The following is a 12,590-nucleotide window of genomic DNA, read 5'->3' on the forward strand; positions in this document are numbered from 1 at the left end:
CTTCTGTTGAAACACAGACACTTTGGATTAGACTTTTCAGCTTTTGCCATGTGCTTTTATTATTGTTTTTCTGTCATTTCGTTCATAGTTTCATTTTATTTGTTTGTTACACAATACATTATTAGGCATTGTTCACATACTAGTGATCAAACAAAGGACTGTAAAGTTGTCTGCTACTCAGACTGACCGATGTTTTCGTCAATGTCAAGGGATATCATCGATATAACATTTGTCAAAGGCAAAAACTCTTAAATTAATACAGTACAACCACATTGTAGGCGTTTGTTTAAATAAAATAAAAACAAGAGAAGACAACATCTGGTGGTGAGGAAGGGGAAAAAGGTTCAAATATAACTAGATAAGCTTGCAGAGTAAACTTAACACTATTCCAGTAATCACCAAGATAACATGATTCCAGAATGAAATTCACACAAAGTGTAAACTGTGCACAGTCTGCAGACATGTGTCTGAAAGGTTAAAAGCGTGAAATGGACCCTATGATCGAGGGCCAGAGACTGTTGCTATCGTCCTACCGTTATCCATCCCAACCTGTTATAAGACCTGTTAATAATGCCTAACCCACGTAACACTAATAATAATAACCACTAAATCGGGTGAAACGTGACACAGTGAACGACAACAAAGCTAAAACAATGACATCTGCACATATGCATCCCTCTCAGATCAGTTCCGTTATGATAATATAACAAATGAATAGCAGAGAAGCAGAGTCAGCGTTTCACTTAAACCTTCCACCACAAGAACACGTTGAATAAGTGAAATGAAATAAATAAAAAAGACCATTATAATAATAAGACACATAAAGCCACCCCGAACTTGTGATAACTGCGTCGTTTAGAGATATAGTTATGGAGGGACGACAGGAAGGGAGAGGCAATCGTTCACACTAGCTTCCACCGTGTTACTGTCATCATGTTTGAAGGGTAAGGTTTGCCGCCCAACATTTGATATGTACTGTACTGTAAATAAGTAACCACGCCGCTGATCCACACCTCAAAACAATGTCACACATGGAAACATAGATGAAGAAAAACACCGCTAACTCCAAAGGATCAGACAGAATGGCGGTTAAGGGAAGCTACAATGGGGGGAGACTGACATAGGAGCACAGCCAAGTCCACAGAACCACTGGAGTTATTAGACCATGTGAATAGATAGAGATAGAATCTTTAGAATTCCAGTCAATGTAATAATGTGTGGGTAGTAGTTAGTGGAAATACAATGTGCACAGTTAGCAGTCATGAAATACACAGGACATTTGCTGCATCAAGTCAATCAACTGACATCAATTATCGCTCGAAGGACAGGAATAATCGGCAGATTACATTGTTTCTAAATAGAATGAAATGATCGCATTTTTAGAGAACCCGAACATATTGAATAAGACCCCAAATTAAGGCTAAAACCAAGTAAAAGCATATTGGTTCATACTCTGGGGAGGCACTTTATACCATGGCCTCAGGACGTTTTGTAATACTGCATCCTGTTAAGTGTTTAACATTTTGGGAGTGTCAGTTTTTCCCTCCACTAGCTACTGTAAGGTTACCTGGCAGGAGTTCAAAGGGAATTAGTCTCTCTGTGTGACACAACAAGGGTTAGTTTGATCATAACATGATCTGGTGCTTCCTTTCACGACAAGCCGAGAGTTCAGTCTGCCGTCTTTAACACAAAAGTGACACTTTCCTGATCTCAAGTCTGCGACATTCCCGAGCTACATTGGTTCTTATCACCTTCCTCGCATCTCAACGTGTCGTGATCGGATCGGACCTCCCTTTTTTGATTAAAACGCTTTCATTCCATGACAAACTCTTCCATACTTACTCATAAAACCTCACCAACATGCCTAACCTCCGGACAGACCCTCACAGTTAAATCTCTCTCGCTTTTCTGCACCACAATTGACCTTTTTTCAGTGTTTGACCTCAAAGTCCACTTCGGAGTATCCGTCCATGTTTCCGTTTCAAATTCAGTAAACTTCATAACTTCAGCAAGTGAAAATGTGCACCAAATATTACGAAATAAAACTCATAATGGTGTAAATGCAAACGTAAACCGTTCAAAACCGTATCTTGGACATCACACAACAGACAAGAGAAACAAAACGTGGTTTTAGGGACAACAGAACAGTTCGCCACCGGTTCGCTTGTCTGCTAGCGCAGGGAACACAACAGCACTGCAAAGTGAGCACTATCAGTTTGACAGAACAGCCCATTGATATATCAATAACTTTTCATTTTTAAACATTTTGTCTGACCGAGAGAGATATTTGCTGAAAAAGGAGCAATCTATGTAAATAAGTAAAATGGGTAACAGACCAGTAAGTTAGACGAGAGTGAAAGCAGGGTTGACAGGATGGAATGATCAGTGTGAGAATGGCCCAGCCTTCAGAACGCTGCTGTGTCATCATGTTCTATGTACAATCCTACTATGTGTAAAATATGCATGCATGTCGATTAGAGGTGACACATTCAGAGCAGAGGCAAATCACTATTTATGACCAAACTGTCTTTTCAAAAACAGTTTCCACTTCAAATTTTCTACAGTTAGTCATTCATTCATTTTACATCATAATTCAGACATTCTTGCAATGTCATTGACCTTGATATGAGAAAAATACTTTGAAATTTCCACAACAATGAATCAGTCTACCTCTAATGATAATAGTTTAGACATGTAGTTTATAGATAATCAAAAATGGAATGAAAGACCATATCAACCCTGCATTTCAGTGATAGATATAGGGAATGTGAGTCTTGGAACGATGTGTGTGAGTGTTTCAAATGTGTTTGAGTACGGAGACCTCAGGAAAGGGAAAGACATGAGCAAAAGGAGTCAGAGCCACACACACGGAACCTAGAACCTCCTAGAACTCCCTAGATCCATCACCACCCACTACCTAGAACCTTCACTTATTCAGACTCCCCCACTATCTCCCAAATACAGTACCCAGCTTAATACACTACCCCTACAGTACCCTAGCCCTATCTTTGTACCGTCCTACCCTCTATGATATGGCCTCTTTTCTATTTAAAAACCCCTCCTCTCTCCGCCTCTCCCTTTCCCTGATACTCCTCCCTCCTCATTGCTCATCCTCCCCAAACACATCGTTCTGTTTGCGCTTCATGTTCTCAAAGTCAAAGTCGCTGCCTGTCATACGCTTGTAGATGTCCTTGATGTCGTTGCAGGTGGTCTCGAAGTGAGTGGTGGCGTCGTAGGCTGACGAGGCGAATATCTGAACGAGACACAAAATCCCACAGGGTTTCTTTCACTCCAATGCCTTGTCCTAAAACATGTCTCATAAATAGTCGTGTAGAAATATAGAAGGTAGTGTCTAACTAGATGTGTTTGACTCACCTGGCTCTCAGTACCGTCATCTGTGGGCTCATAGAGGTCACTGAGGGACACAAACCTGCAGATAAAGAGGGGAGACATCAGTTATTATTTCACAAAAACGTCCTTACTGCTATTCATTTCATTAATTTGTGATAGCACACATTGTACGAGCTGAGACAGTTTTGGACAATACAAGACAATCGGAGAAGAGGGAGAAGAGTAGAAGAAGAGGGAGAAGAGTAGAAGAAGAGGGAGAAGAGTGGGAGAAGAGTAGAAGAAGAGGGAGAACCGTAGAAGAAGAGGGAGAACCGTAGAAGAAGAGGGAGAAGAGTAGAAGAAGAGGGAGAAGGGTAGAAGAAGATGGAGAAGGGTAGAAGAGGAGGGAGAAGAGTAAGAGGAGAGGGAGAAGGGTAGAATAAGAGGGAGAAGAGTAGTAGAAGAGGGAGAACGGTAGAAGAAGAAGGAGAAGGGTAGAAGAAGAGGGAGAAGAGTAGAAGAGGAGGGAGAAGAGTAGAAGAAAAGGGAGAAGAGTAGAAGAAGAGGGAGAAGAGAGGGAGAAGAGTAGAAGAAGAGGGAGAAGAGTAGAAGAAGAGGGAGAAGGGTATAAGAGGAGGGAGAAGAGTAGAAGAAGAGGGAGAAGGGTAGAAGAGGAGGGAGAAGAGTAGAAGAGGAGGGAGAAGAGTAGAAGAGGAGGGAGAAGAGTAGAAGAAGAGGGAGAAGGGTAGAAGAGGAGGGAGAAGAGTAGAAGAGGAGGGAGAAGGGTAGAAGAAGAGGGAGAAGGGTAGAAGAAGAGGGAGAATAAACGTACTTCTGGTCAATGGGCTCCAGCAGCTCCAGAGCAGGTTCTATCTCAGTCTCAGGTTCACTGGTCTCCACGGTGGTGCTGACGATGGCGATGTACTTTCCCTGGGCCGCCACGTTGTGGGCGTAGGAGATCATACACACGTAGATGTCTGGAGGAGAGAACACAAGTTAGAACATTGAGTATTCAATTCAGATTTTACAATTGGACATTCCTCTCTCCAACTCTCTTTTCCTCTCTTTTTCCCCTCTACAAAAACTGCTTTTATTATCGTCTCTGTGAGGTAGACTTACTGTTAGAGGGGAAAATCTCTACATCATGACAAAAGGAAGTCAGAAAAATCCCATCTTAGTAAACCTGTACTTGGTCCACTCCTCACCTGACTTGCGGTTGACCTGGTTCTGAGGGATGATGATCTGACAGGAGTTGGCGTCGTTGGTGTTCTTGATGGGGTGGCTGAGGATACAGATGACCCTGATCACCTGACCTGCCTTACGCACTCGGTCCTGGATGTAGCTGGGGTCACAGATCAGCTGTTTGCACCGAGCCACCTGACAGGGGAGGGACAATATAGAAGACAATGTCAATCTAATATACAGTGCCTTGCGAAAGTATTCGGCCCCCTTGAACTTTGCGACCTTTTTTGCCACATTTCAGGCTTCAAACATAAAGATATAAAACTGTATTTTTTTGTGAGGAATCAACAACAAGTGGGACACAATCATGAAGTGGAACGACATTTATTGGATATTTCAAACTTTTTTAACAAATCAAAAACGGAAAATTGGGCGTGCAAAATTATTCAGCCCCTTTACTTTCAGTGCAGCAAACTCTCTCCAGAAGTTCAGTGAGGATCTCTGAATGATCCAATGTTGACCTAAATGACTAATGATGATAAATACAATCCACCTGTGTGTAATCAAGTCTCCGTATAAATGCACCTGCACTGTGATAGTCTCAGAGGTCCGTTAAAAGCGCAGAGAGCATCATGAAGAACAAGGAACACACCAGGCAGGTCCGATATGCTGTTGTGAAGAAGTTTAAAGCCGGATTTGGATACAAAAAGATTTCCCAAGCTTTAAACATCCCAAGGAGCACTGTGCAAGCGATAATATTGAAATGGAAGGAGTATCAGACCACTGCAAATCTACCAAGACCTGGCCGTCCCTCTAAACTTTCAGCTCATACAAGGAGAAGACTGATCAGAGATGCAGCCAAGAGGCCCATGATCACTCTGGATGAACTGCAGAGATCTACAGCTGAGGTGGGAGACTCTGTCCATAGGACAACAATCAGTCGTATATTGCACAAATCTGGTCTTTATGGAAGAGTGGCAAGAAGAAAGCCATTTCTTAAAGATATCCATAAAAAGTGTTGTTTAAAGTTTGCCACAAGCCACCTGGGAGACACACCAAACATGTGGAAGAAGGTGCTCTGGTCAGATGAAACCAAAATTTAACTTTTTGGCAACAATGCAAAACGTTATGTTTGGCGTAAAAGCAACACAGCTCATCACCCTGAACACACCATCCCCACTGTCAAACATGGTGGTGGCAGCATCATGGTTTGGGCCTGCTTTTCTTCAGCAGGGACAGGGAAGATGGTTAAAATTGATGGGAAGATGGATGGAGCCAAATACAGGACCATTCTGGAAGAAAACCTGATGGAGTCTGCAAAAGACCTGAGACTGGGACGGAGATTTGTCTTCCAACAAGACAATGATCCAAAACATAAAGCAAAATCTACAATGGAATGGTTAAAAAATAAACATATCCAGGTGTTAGAATGGCCAAGTCAAAGTCCAGACCTGAATCCAATCGAGAATCTGTGGAAAGAACTGAAAACTGCTGTTCACAAATGCTCTCCATCCAACCTCACTGAGCTCGAGCTGTTTTGCAAGGAGGAATGGGAAAAAATTTCAGTCTCTAGATGTGCAAAACTGATAGAGACATACCCCAAGCGACTTACAGCTGTAATCGCAGCAAAAGGTGGCGCTACAAAGTATTAACTTAAGGGGGCTGAATAATTTTGCACGCCCAATTTTTCAGTTTTTGATTTGTTAAAATAGTTTGAAATATCCAATAAATGTCGTTCCACTTCATGATTGTGTCCCACTTGTTGTTGATTCTTCACAAAAAAATACAGTTTTATATCTTTATGTTTGAAGCCTGAAATGTGGCAAAAGGTCGCAAAGTTCAAGGGGGCCGAATACTTTCGCAAGGCACTGTATTCACATCATGTATTTTCCCTCTTCTACCAATTGTATATGTTTCCCTCAGTGTATTATCAACAGTCTTGACCACTTTACCATATAGTCAAGAGATTGTGATTTTATAAAACAGATTCAATTGCGATTTTACCTCTCCCTCAGACTTCACTCCCACCACATGGCCATCCTCCATTACTATCTCCTCCACTGGTTTGTTGAGCATGTAGGTTCCTCCATAAATTGCACTTAACCTAAAAATGTATGAGAGAAAGAGACTATGATTTATACTATATTATCAAATATGGCAAAAATACTCTACACTATTGAAGACATTTTACATTTACAATTTAGTCAGCTAGATCATTTTATCCTGTGACAGAGGTATCAGAATTCAACATGAAGAGCTTTGTCAAACTAAAGACAGGCCATAAGGATTTAGGGATTACACATTTTATACACAGACCTGGCGAATCCTTGAGGCAGCTCCCCGAGGCCATAGAGGGGGTACAGGTAGGGGCTCTTCCCATATCGGGCCAGGGATTCACTGTACAGCTTGATGCGGTTGATGGTCTCCAAACAGGGCACATCAAGGTAGCTAGAGTTGGGGGATAGAGAGAGAGCCACATGATCAATAAGAGTCAGGGTTGGGGTCAATTCCGTTTCAATTCAAGAAGTAAACTGAAATTCCATTGCATAAATGTTGAATTGGAATGTCAGTTTACTTCCTGATAGGGATGATAGTGCCTCATCTTATTAGGAGATTAGTGATTAGTAATAGATTTAAGTGCTCTTACTCGTCTGTCCTGTAGAGGGCCAGGGCGTGGCCAGTGAAGTCGATGACATCCTGACCAAGGTCAAACTTCTTGTACACATCTTTCATGGTGGTGACTTTGGGGTCGACGCCCTCGAAGGTCTTAGGGTCGTTCTCGTCAAAGTTAGCCACAAACACTAAGAATTTCCGGAACCTTCTCTTCTCAAACATACCCATAAGATCTGGACAAGTAGTGAAGACAAAGACATAATATACTATACTGTACAAAGCAGAACAATACAAATTAAAGATCACAAATCTAATATATCAGATTTTGTAGTACATATGGTGAACACACATCACCATCTATAGCACATTGAAACTTACTTGAAGCTAGTGCCTCAGTCTCAGTTGAGGGCACTTTGTAGATTTTTCCTCCCTTGTACACAAAACTACCCTCCACTACTTTGAAGTCCAGGTATCTTGTCACCTCGGTGTATAGCAGCATCTTCACAAGCTGACCTGTTTTTATTGGATTCACAGACAAGAAAGGGTGGTCTTCATTTAATTACTCCAAGATTTCACAGTGTTTCATCAACAGGCACGATGGAGATGAAGATTGACATCTCCCGTCTTATCCCTATGATGTGGTGACGGTCTGCATATGGGTATGGTGAGTAAGGCTAGTAGCTAAGGCTAGTAGCTAAGGTGACCATATTTGGAAATTAGGGGGGGGGGGGGGGGGGGGGCAAGCAGAACAATTTTGGGGTTTGTATGGAACTATATTTGACTATCACTTTTCGCTATAGGCCTTTCAAATAGTTTTATTAATTATAACACAGAAATGGATTATCCCTCGACAGTTTCCTTAATCTTAGCCTATCTAGTCATTTTAGAATGATCCAAGTTTGGTAGCCTTTGCTTCTTTTTTTGTTGCCATGACCATGGTTGTCCATGTGATGGTTACAATGTATCACTTATCAAATATTCTCATGAGGTCCAAGGCAAAGCTGCAGGAGCAAAAAAGTTTTTTGCAGGGACAGGCAACATTTTTCACATGCATGCCTGAATGGATACACCTTTTGATTATTGAAAAATCAGCCTCAATATAACTTCAGAGTTGTGTTATTCTGAGGGCTAATCTGGGACATTTCCAGACACAGCTCTAGCCAGGGAGAGGACACCAAAATCTGGGGACTATCCCCAGAAATTGGGGACGTCTGGTCACCCTGTAACAGGGTTCCCCAACTGGCGGGTGATTTTGATTTGGCCCCAAAGTTTTCTGAGAAGAAAAAATTAAATAAATATATATATATAATGTGCATATATATATATATATACACACTACCGTTCAAAAGTTTGGGGTCACTTAGAAATTTCCTTGTTTTTGAAAGAAAAGTACACTTTTTGTCCATTAAAATAACATCAAATTGATCAGAAATACAGTGTAGACATTGTTAATGTTGTAAATGACTATTGTAGCTGGTAACGGCTGATTTTTAATGGAATATCTACATAGGCGTACAAAGGCCCATTATCAGCAACCATCACTCCTGTGTTCCAATGGCACGTTGTGTTAGCTAATCCAAGTTTATCATTTTAAAAGGTTAAATGATCATTAGAAAACCCTTTTGCAATTATGATAGCACAGCTGAAAACTGTTGTTTCCGATTAAAGAAGCAATAAAACTAGCCGTTTTTAGACTAGTTGAGTATCTGGAGCATCAGCATTTGTGGGTTCGATTACAGGCTCAAATTGACCAGAAACAAAGTACTTTCTTCTGAAACTCGTCAGTCTATGCATGTACTGAGAAATGAAGTCTAATCCATGCAAGAAATTGCCAAGAAACTGAAGATCTTGTACAACACTGTGTACTACTCCCTTCACAGAACAACACAAACTGGTTCTAACCAGAATAGAAAGAGAAGTGGGAGGCCCCTGTGCACAACTGAGCAAGAGGACATTAGAGTATCTAGTTTGAGAAACAGACGCCTCACAAGTCCTCAACTGGCAGCTTCGTTAAATAGTACCCGCAAAACACCAGTCTCAACGTCAATAGTGAAGAGGTGACTCCGGGATGCTGGCCTTCTAGGCAGAGTTGCAAAGTAAATGCCATATCTCAGACTGGCCACTAAGAAGAAAAGATTAAGATGGACAAAAGAACACAGACACTGGACAGAAGAATTCTGACTAGATGCCAGCCTCGCGGCGGTTCCAACCATCGTATCGTTGTGAGACCCAGAGTAGGTGAACAGAGGATCTCTGTTCAGCATGTGGGAACTCATTCAAGATGGTTGGAAAAGCATTCCAAGTGAAGCTGGTTGAGAGAATGCCAAGAGTGTGCAAACCTGTCATCAATGCAAAGGGTGGCTATTTGAAGAATCTCAAATATAAAATACATTTTGATTTGTTTAACACTTTTTTGGTTACTACATGATTCCATATGTGTTATTTCATAGTTTTGATGTCTTCAATATTATTCTACAATGTAGAAAATAGTAAAAATAAAGAAAAACCCTTGAATGAGTAGGTGTGTCCAAACTTTTGACTGATATATATAACTTTGGCGTATATATATATATATATATATATATATATATATATATATAATTTGTTTATATTATTGTTGGACATGAAAGACTCTCAAAACACCATCAAATCAGCTCCAAGTGACTTTAATTTTGGAAATCTGTTCCAAAGGCTGGCCCCCTAAGCATCCCCTGAAGAAAAATATTGCCCCCCGGCCTGAATCTAGTTGATGATCCCTGCCTTGTAGTGAGCAACAGGAGTCATGATTGAGGCTGTTGGTGTACTGGTTGGTTTTGCTAATGGTAATATTCATGAATTTAATGGTTTAAATGGTATCTCTCTCTCATGTGTAAACTAAAAACAAATCCCAAAACTGACCATTGGCCATTAGAAATTTGGGGATGAGGTCCACATTCCAGTCTCTTCCACGACCCATAGACTCTGGAGGGCTGTCAGGCAGCTCAAAGCGCTTGTACAGCTATGGAAGGAAAATATATGCTTGAGTGAAAACATCAATGAAGACTATTATTTTTCTAACAAATTGCAAACTATTAACCTGGGGGCAGAAATAAAAGTAAAGTACAGGAGAATAAGTATCTGACATAGACCATGGAGGGTTTGGTGAAACATTGGAATACATGAAATATGATTGAATATTTGAATAGATATTGACACATAAAGTGATGACCATTAGATCCACAATGTTCCCTGCCCTTACCTCTTCCAGGGGGGTGATGGAGGAGCTTTCACCTCCATAGTAGGGGTTCCTGTCCATGTGCAGCACTTTCTTTCCATTCACAGACATGATCCCAGAGAGGATGCATTCCTTAAACAAAATGAAAAGCAAAATATAAATCAACATTCATATTGGAAAAGCAATTGTGTGTGTGTGTGTGTGTGTGTGTGTGTGTTTGTGTGTGAGAGAGAGAGATAGAAAGAGGGAGAAAGAATGTGTGTGTGTGTGTGTGTGTGTGTGTGTGTGTGTGTGTGTGTGTGTGTGTGTGTGTGTGTGTGTGTGTGTGAGAGAGAGACAGAGAGACAGAGGAAGTAGTGAGATAAAGGAGGGGTGTAGGAGGGAGGGACAAGATGTGTGCACAAGTGAGCAGATGTCTCATCCATAAGAATAATACTAATAATCCTACTCATAAAAACAAATCATTGTAATGTAAATAAAGAAAATAAACTTGTGCACTCTTTGCATATGTACTGGATATTATATTGTTCATATTCACTCAGGCTATATCATTAACTTGTCTAAACAAAAAAATAACAAAAAAAATATGACATTGTACATCCATCGTAAGATGTCGGCTTTGTCATTGTAAAGTCGGTACACATTGTGCGATAACAGGCGACACATTATACAGTTCTTCCGAGAGGTTCTATTAATTAAAACCGTTCTCAGGCCTGCTCAAATACTGTTCAATGAAGGCCCACTACACCATCACACAGGGGTTACGCCTAAAGAAGCTGCACAACGAATGAAGAATGCATTGACAACACAAATTTATCCAAATAAATAGCCTAGCTATATCGTTGTATTTATTATTGAAATATATCGTATCAGCTTTTGTGCAGATAGACTATTTATCATCACATTTCCTTAAAGTCAGCCATGGACGCAGTTGCTCTGATCCATTGCATTATTGGATGAATGAGGGAACATAGGCAAACTTCATAAATGTTAAGTTTAGTATGCAACATCACCAAGCCAAGCCCTAATATGAAGCACTTACTGTGAGTCCGGTTCCCAAAACGATCACGTCATATTCCTCATCCATGTTGTATCACCGTCTCTCCTGTCTCGCCCTCTTTTGCCTTGTGAAATTTCAGGGAAATTGACAGGAAAAGAAACCCAGTGGAAGAACGAACGCAATTTATCTCCGTTTCTTTTGGGCAAGTGTATGCCGTTTTAAGTTTGTATTTATTTATTTATAAACAGTTTTAATTGATAAGTGGAATCTGGTCCACACACTGTCACCGGCGAGAACTACCAAAAATGGCCCTAACCGTGGAACGCTGTGGAACAGCAACGATACCTTCGCGTCGGAAAGTAGTGCACATCCCTTGCGTCTGCTCCTCACACTACCCTCAAGATTAAATACTTATGCTATTAAAGGCTTGCGTATTCATAAATATGCTATGATGTTCCCGGAGGTTTAACATTCTTCAATTATCTTCTATTGACTGATTAGACTTTTAATTTGTATTTCCCCATTCAGTCCTTTTTTCATTGAAGTAGTGCAGCAATTGCGGATGCACTGGTATTCCTCCGCCAACACTGCTGTTATGAAAAAGCTCAGATAGACTATGAAAATAGTTATGTATTTAGCCTGTGTATAACATCAGCTGTGCGAAATGTTACATAACATTCATCTTGCTTATTTAGGCATTGTGTTGCCTACTTTGTGTAGCCTATTAATCGTTCATCAACCTGATTTGGGTGGCATATAAAAGCCATTCATTTTAGCCCTATAGACTATATCCTCAAGATTAGACACGCCTGAAAACGTCCAACTGCCTAGCCTATGTATGTATAGCCTACTATATGGCCTATTCCATTGTATGGACCGAAAATGAAGGCCGGAAACATGCGCACGATAGCTGTCACCCATATCTGCACCATGGACCGATGCCAGGTTAATTGTTGGAACGTTTAACCCGTTCTGACAGGCCACTCAGGTTCAAGTTTCAGGACCACGGAGAGCGCAAAAGGTTTCTCGGACAATATAGCGCCCGTTTAACTTTGAAAGTCCCATATCAAATTCACCAATATTCTGAGATTAGGCATAAACAGTCTTGCAATTACTTTGTCAGGTGTTCACAGATATACAGTTGATACAATCACAGGCCTATACATCTGCTACGACTTAAATAAACTAACCATAACCTAATGAGATTCTATAATGTTACAGATCTTTATCGAATTGTGGTGCTAAATAAAT

General features: G+C 40.8%; 1 protein-coding gene across 1 annotated transcript; it reads right to left on the reverse strand.

The window, feature by feature from the left end:
• Positions 1-33: 33 nt before the first annotated feature.
• LOC110492045 (rab GDP dissociation inhibitor alpha) lies at positions 34-11,671 on the reverse strand. Its single transcript, XM_021566014.2, has 11 exons — positions 11,382-11,671; positions 10,364-10,471; positions 10,024-10,123; positions 7,504-7,638; positions 7,160-7,358; positions 6,829-6,960; positions 6,517-6,616; positions 4,536-4,707; positions 4,163-4,307; positions 3,376-3,430; positions 34-3,253 (listed from the first exon to the last, which is right to left on the reverse strand). The coding sequence occupies exons 1-11, from the start codon at positions 11,424-11,426 to the stop codon at positions 3,101-3,103; spliced, it is 1,344 nt and encodes a 447-aa protein (XP_021421689.1). The 5' UTR covers positions 11,427-11,671; the 3' UTR covers positions 34-3,100.
• Between the last annotated feature and the right edge of the window lie 919 nt (positions 11,672-12,590).

This window comes from Oncorhynchus mykiss, chromosome 16 (genome assembly GCF_013265735.2).
Source record: "Oncorhynchus mykiss isolate Arlee chromosome 16, USDA_OmykA_1.1, whole genome shotgun sequence".
Classification (NCBI taxonomy): Eukaryota; Metazoa; Chordata; class Actinopteri; order Salmoniformes; family Salmonidae; genus Oncorhynchus; species Oncorhynchus mykiss.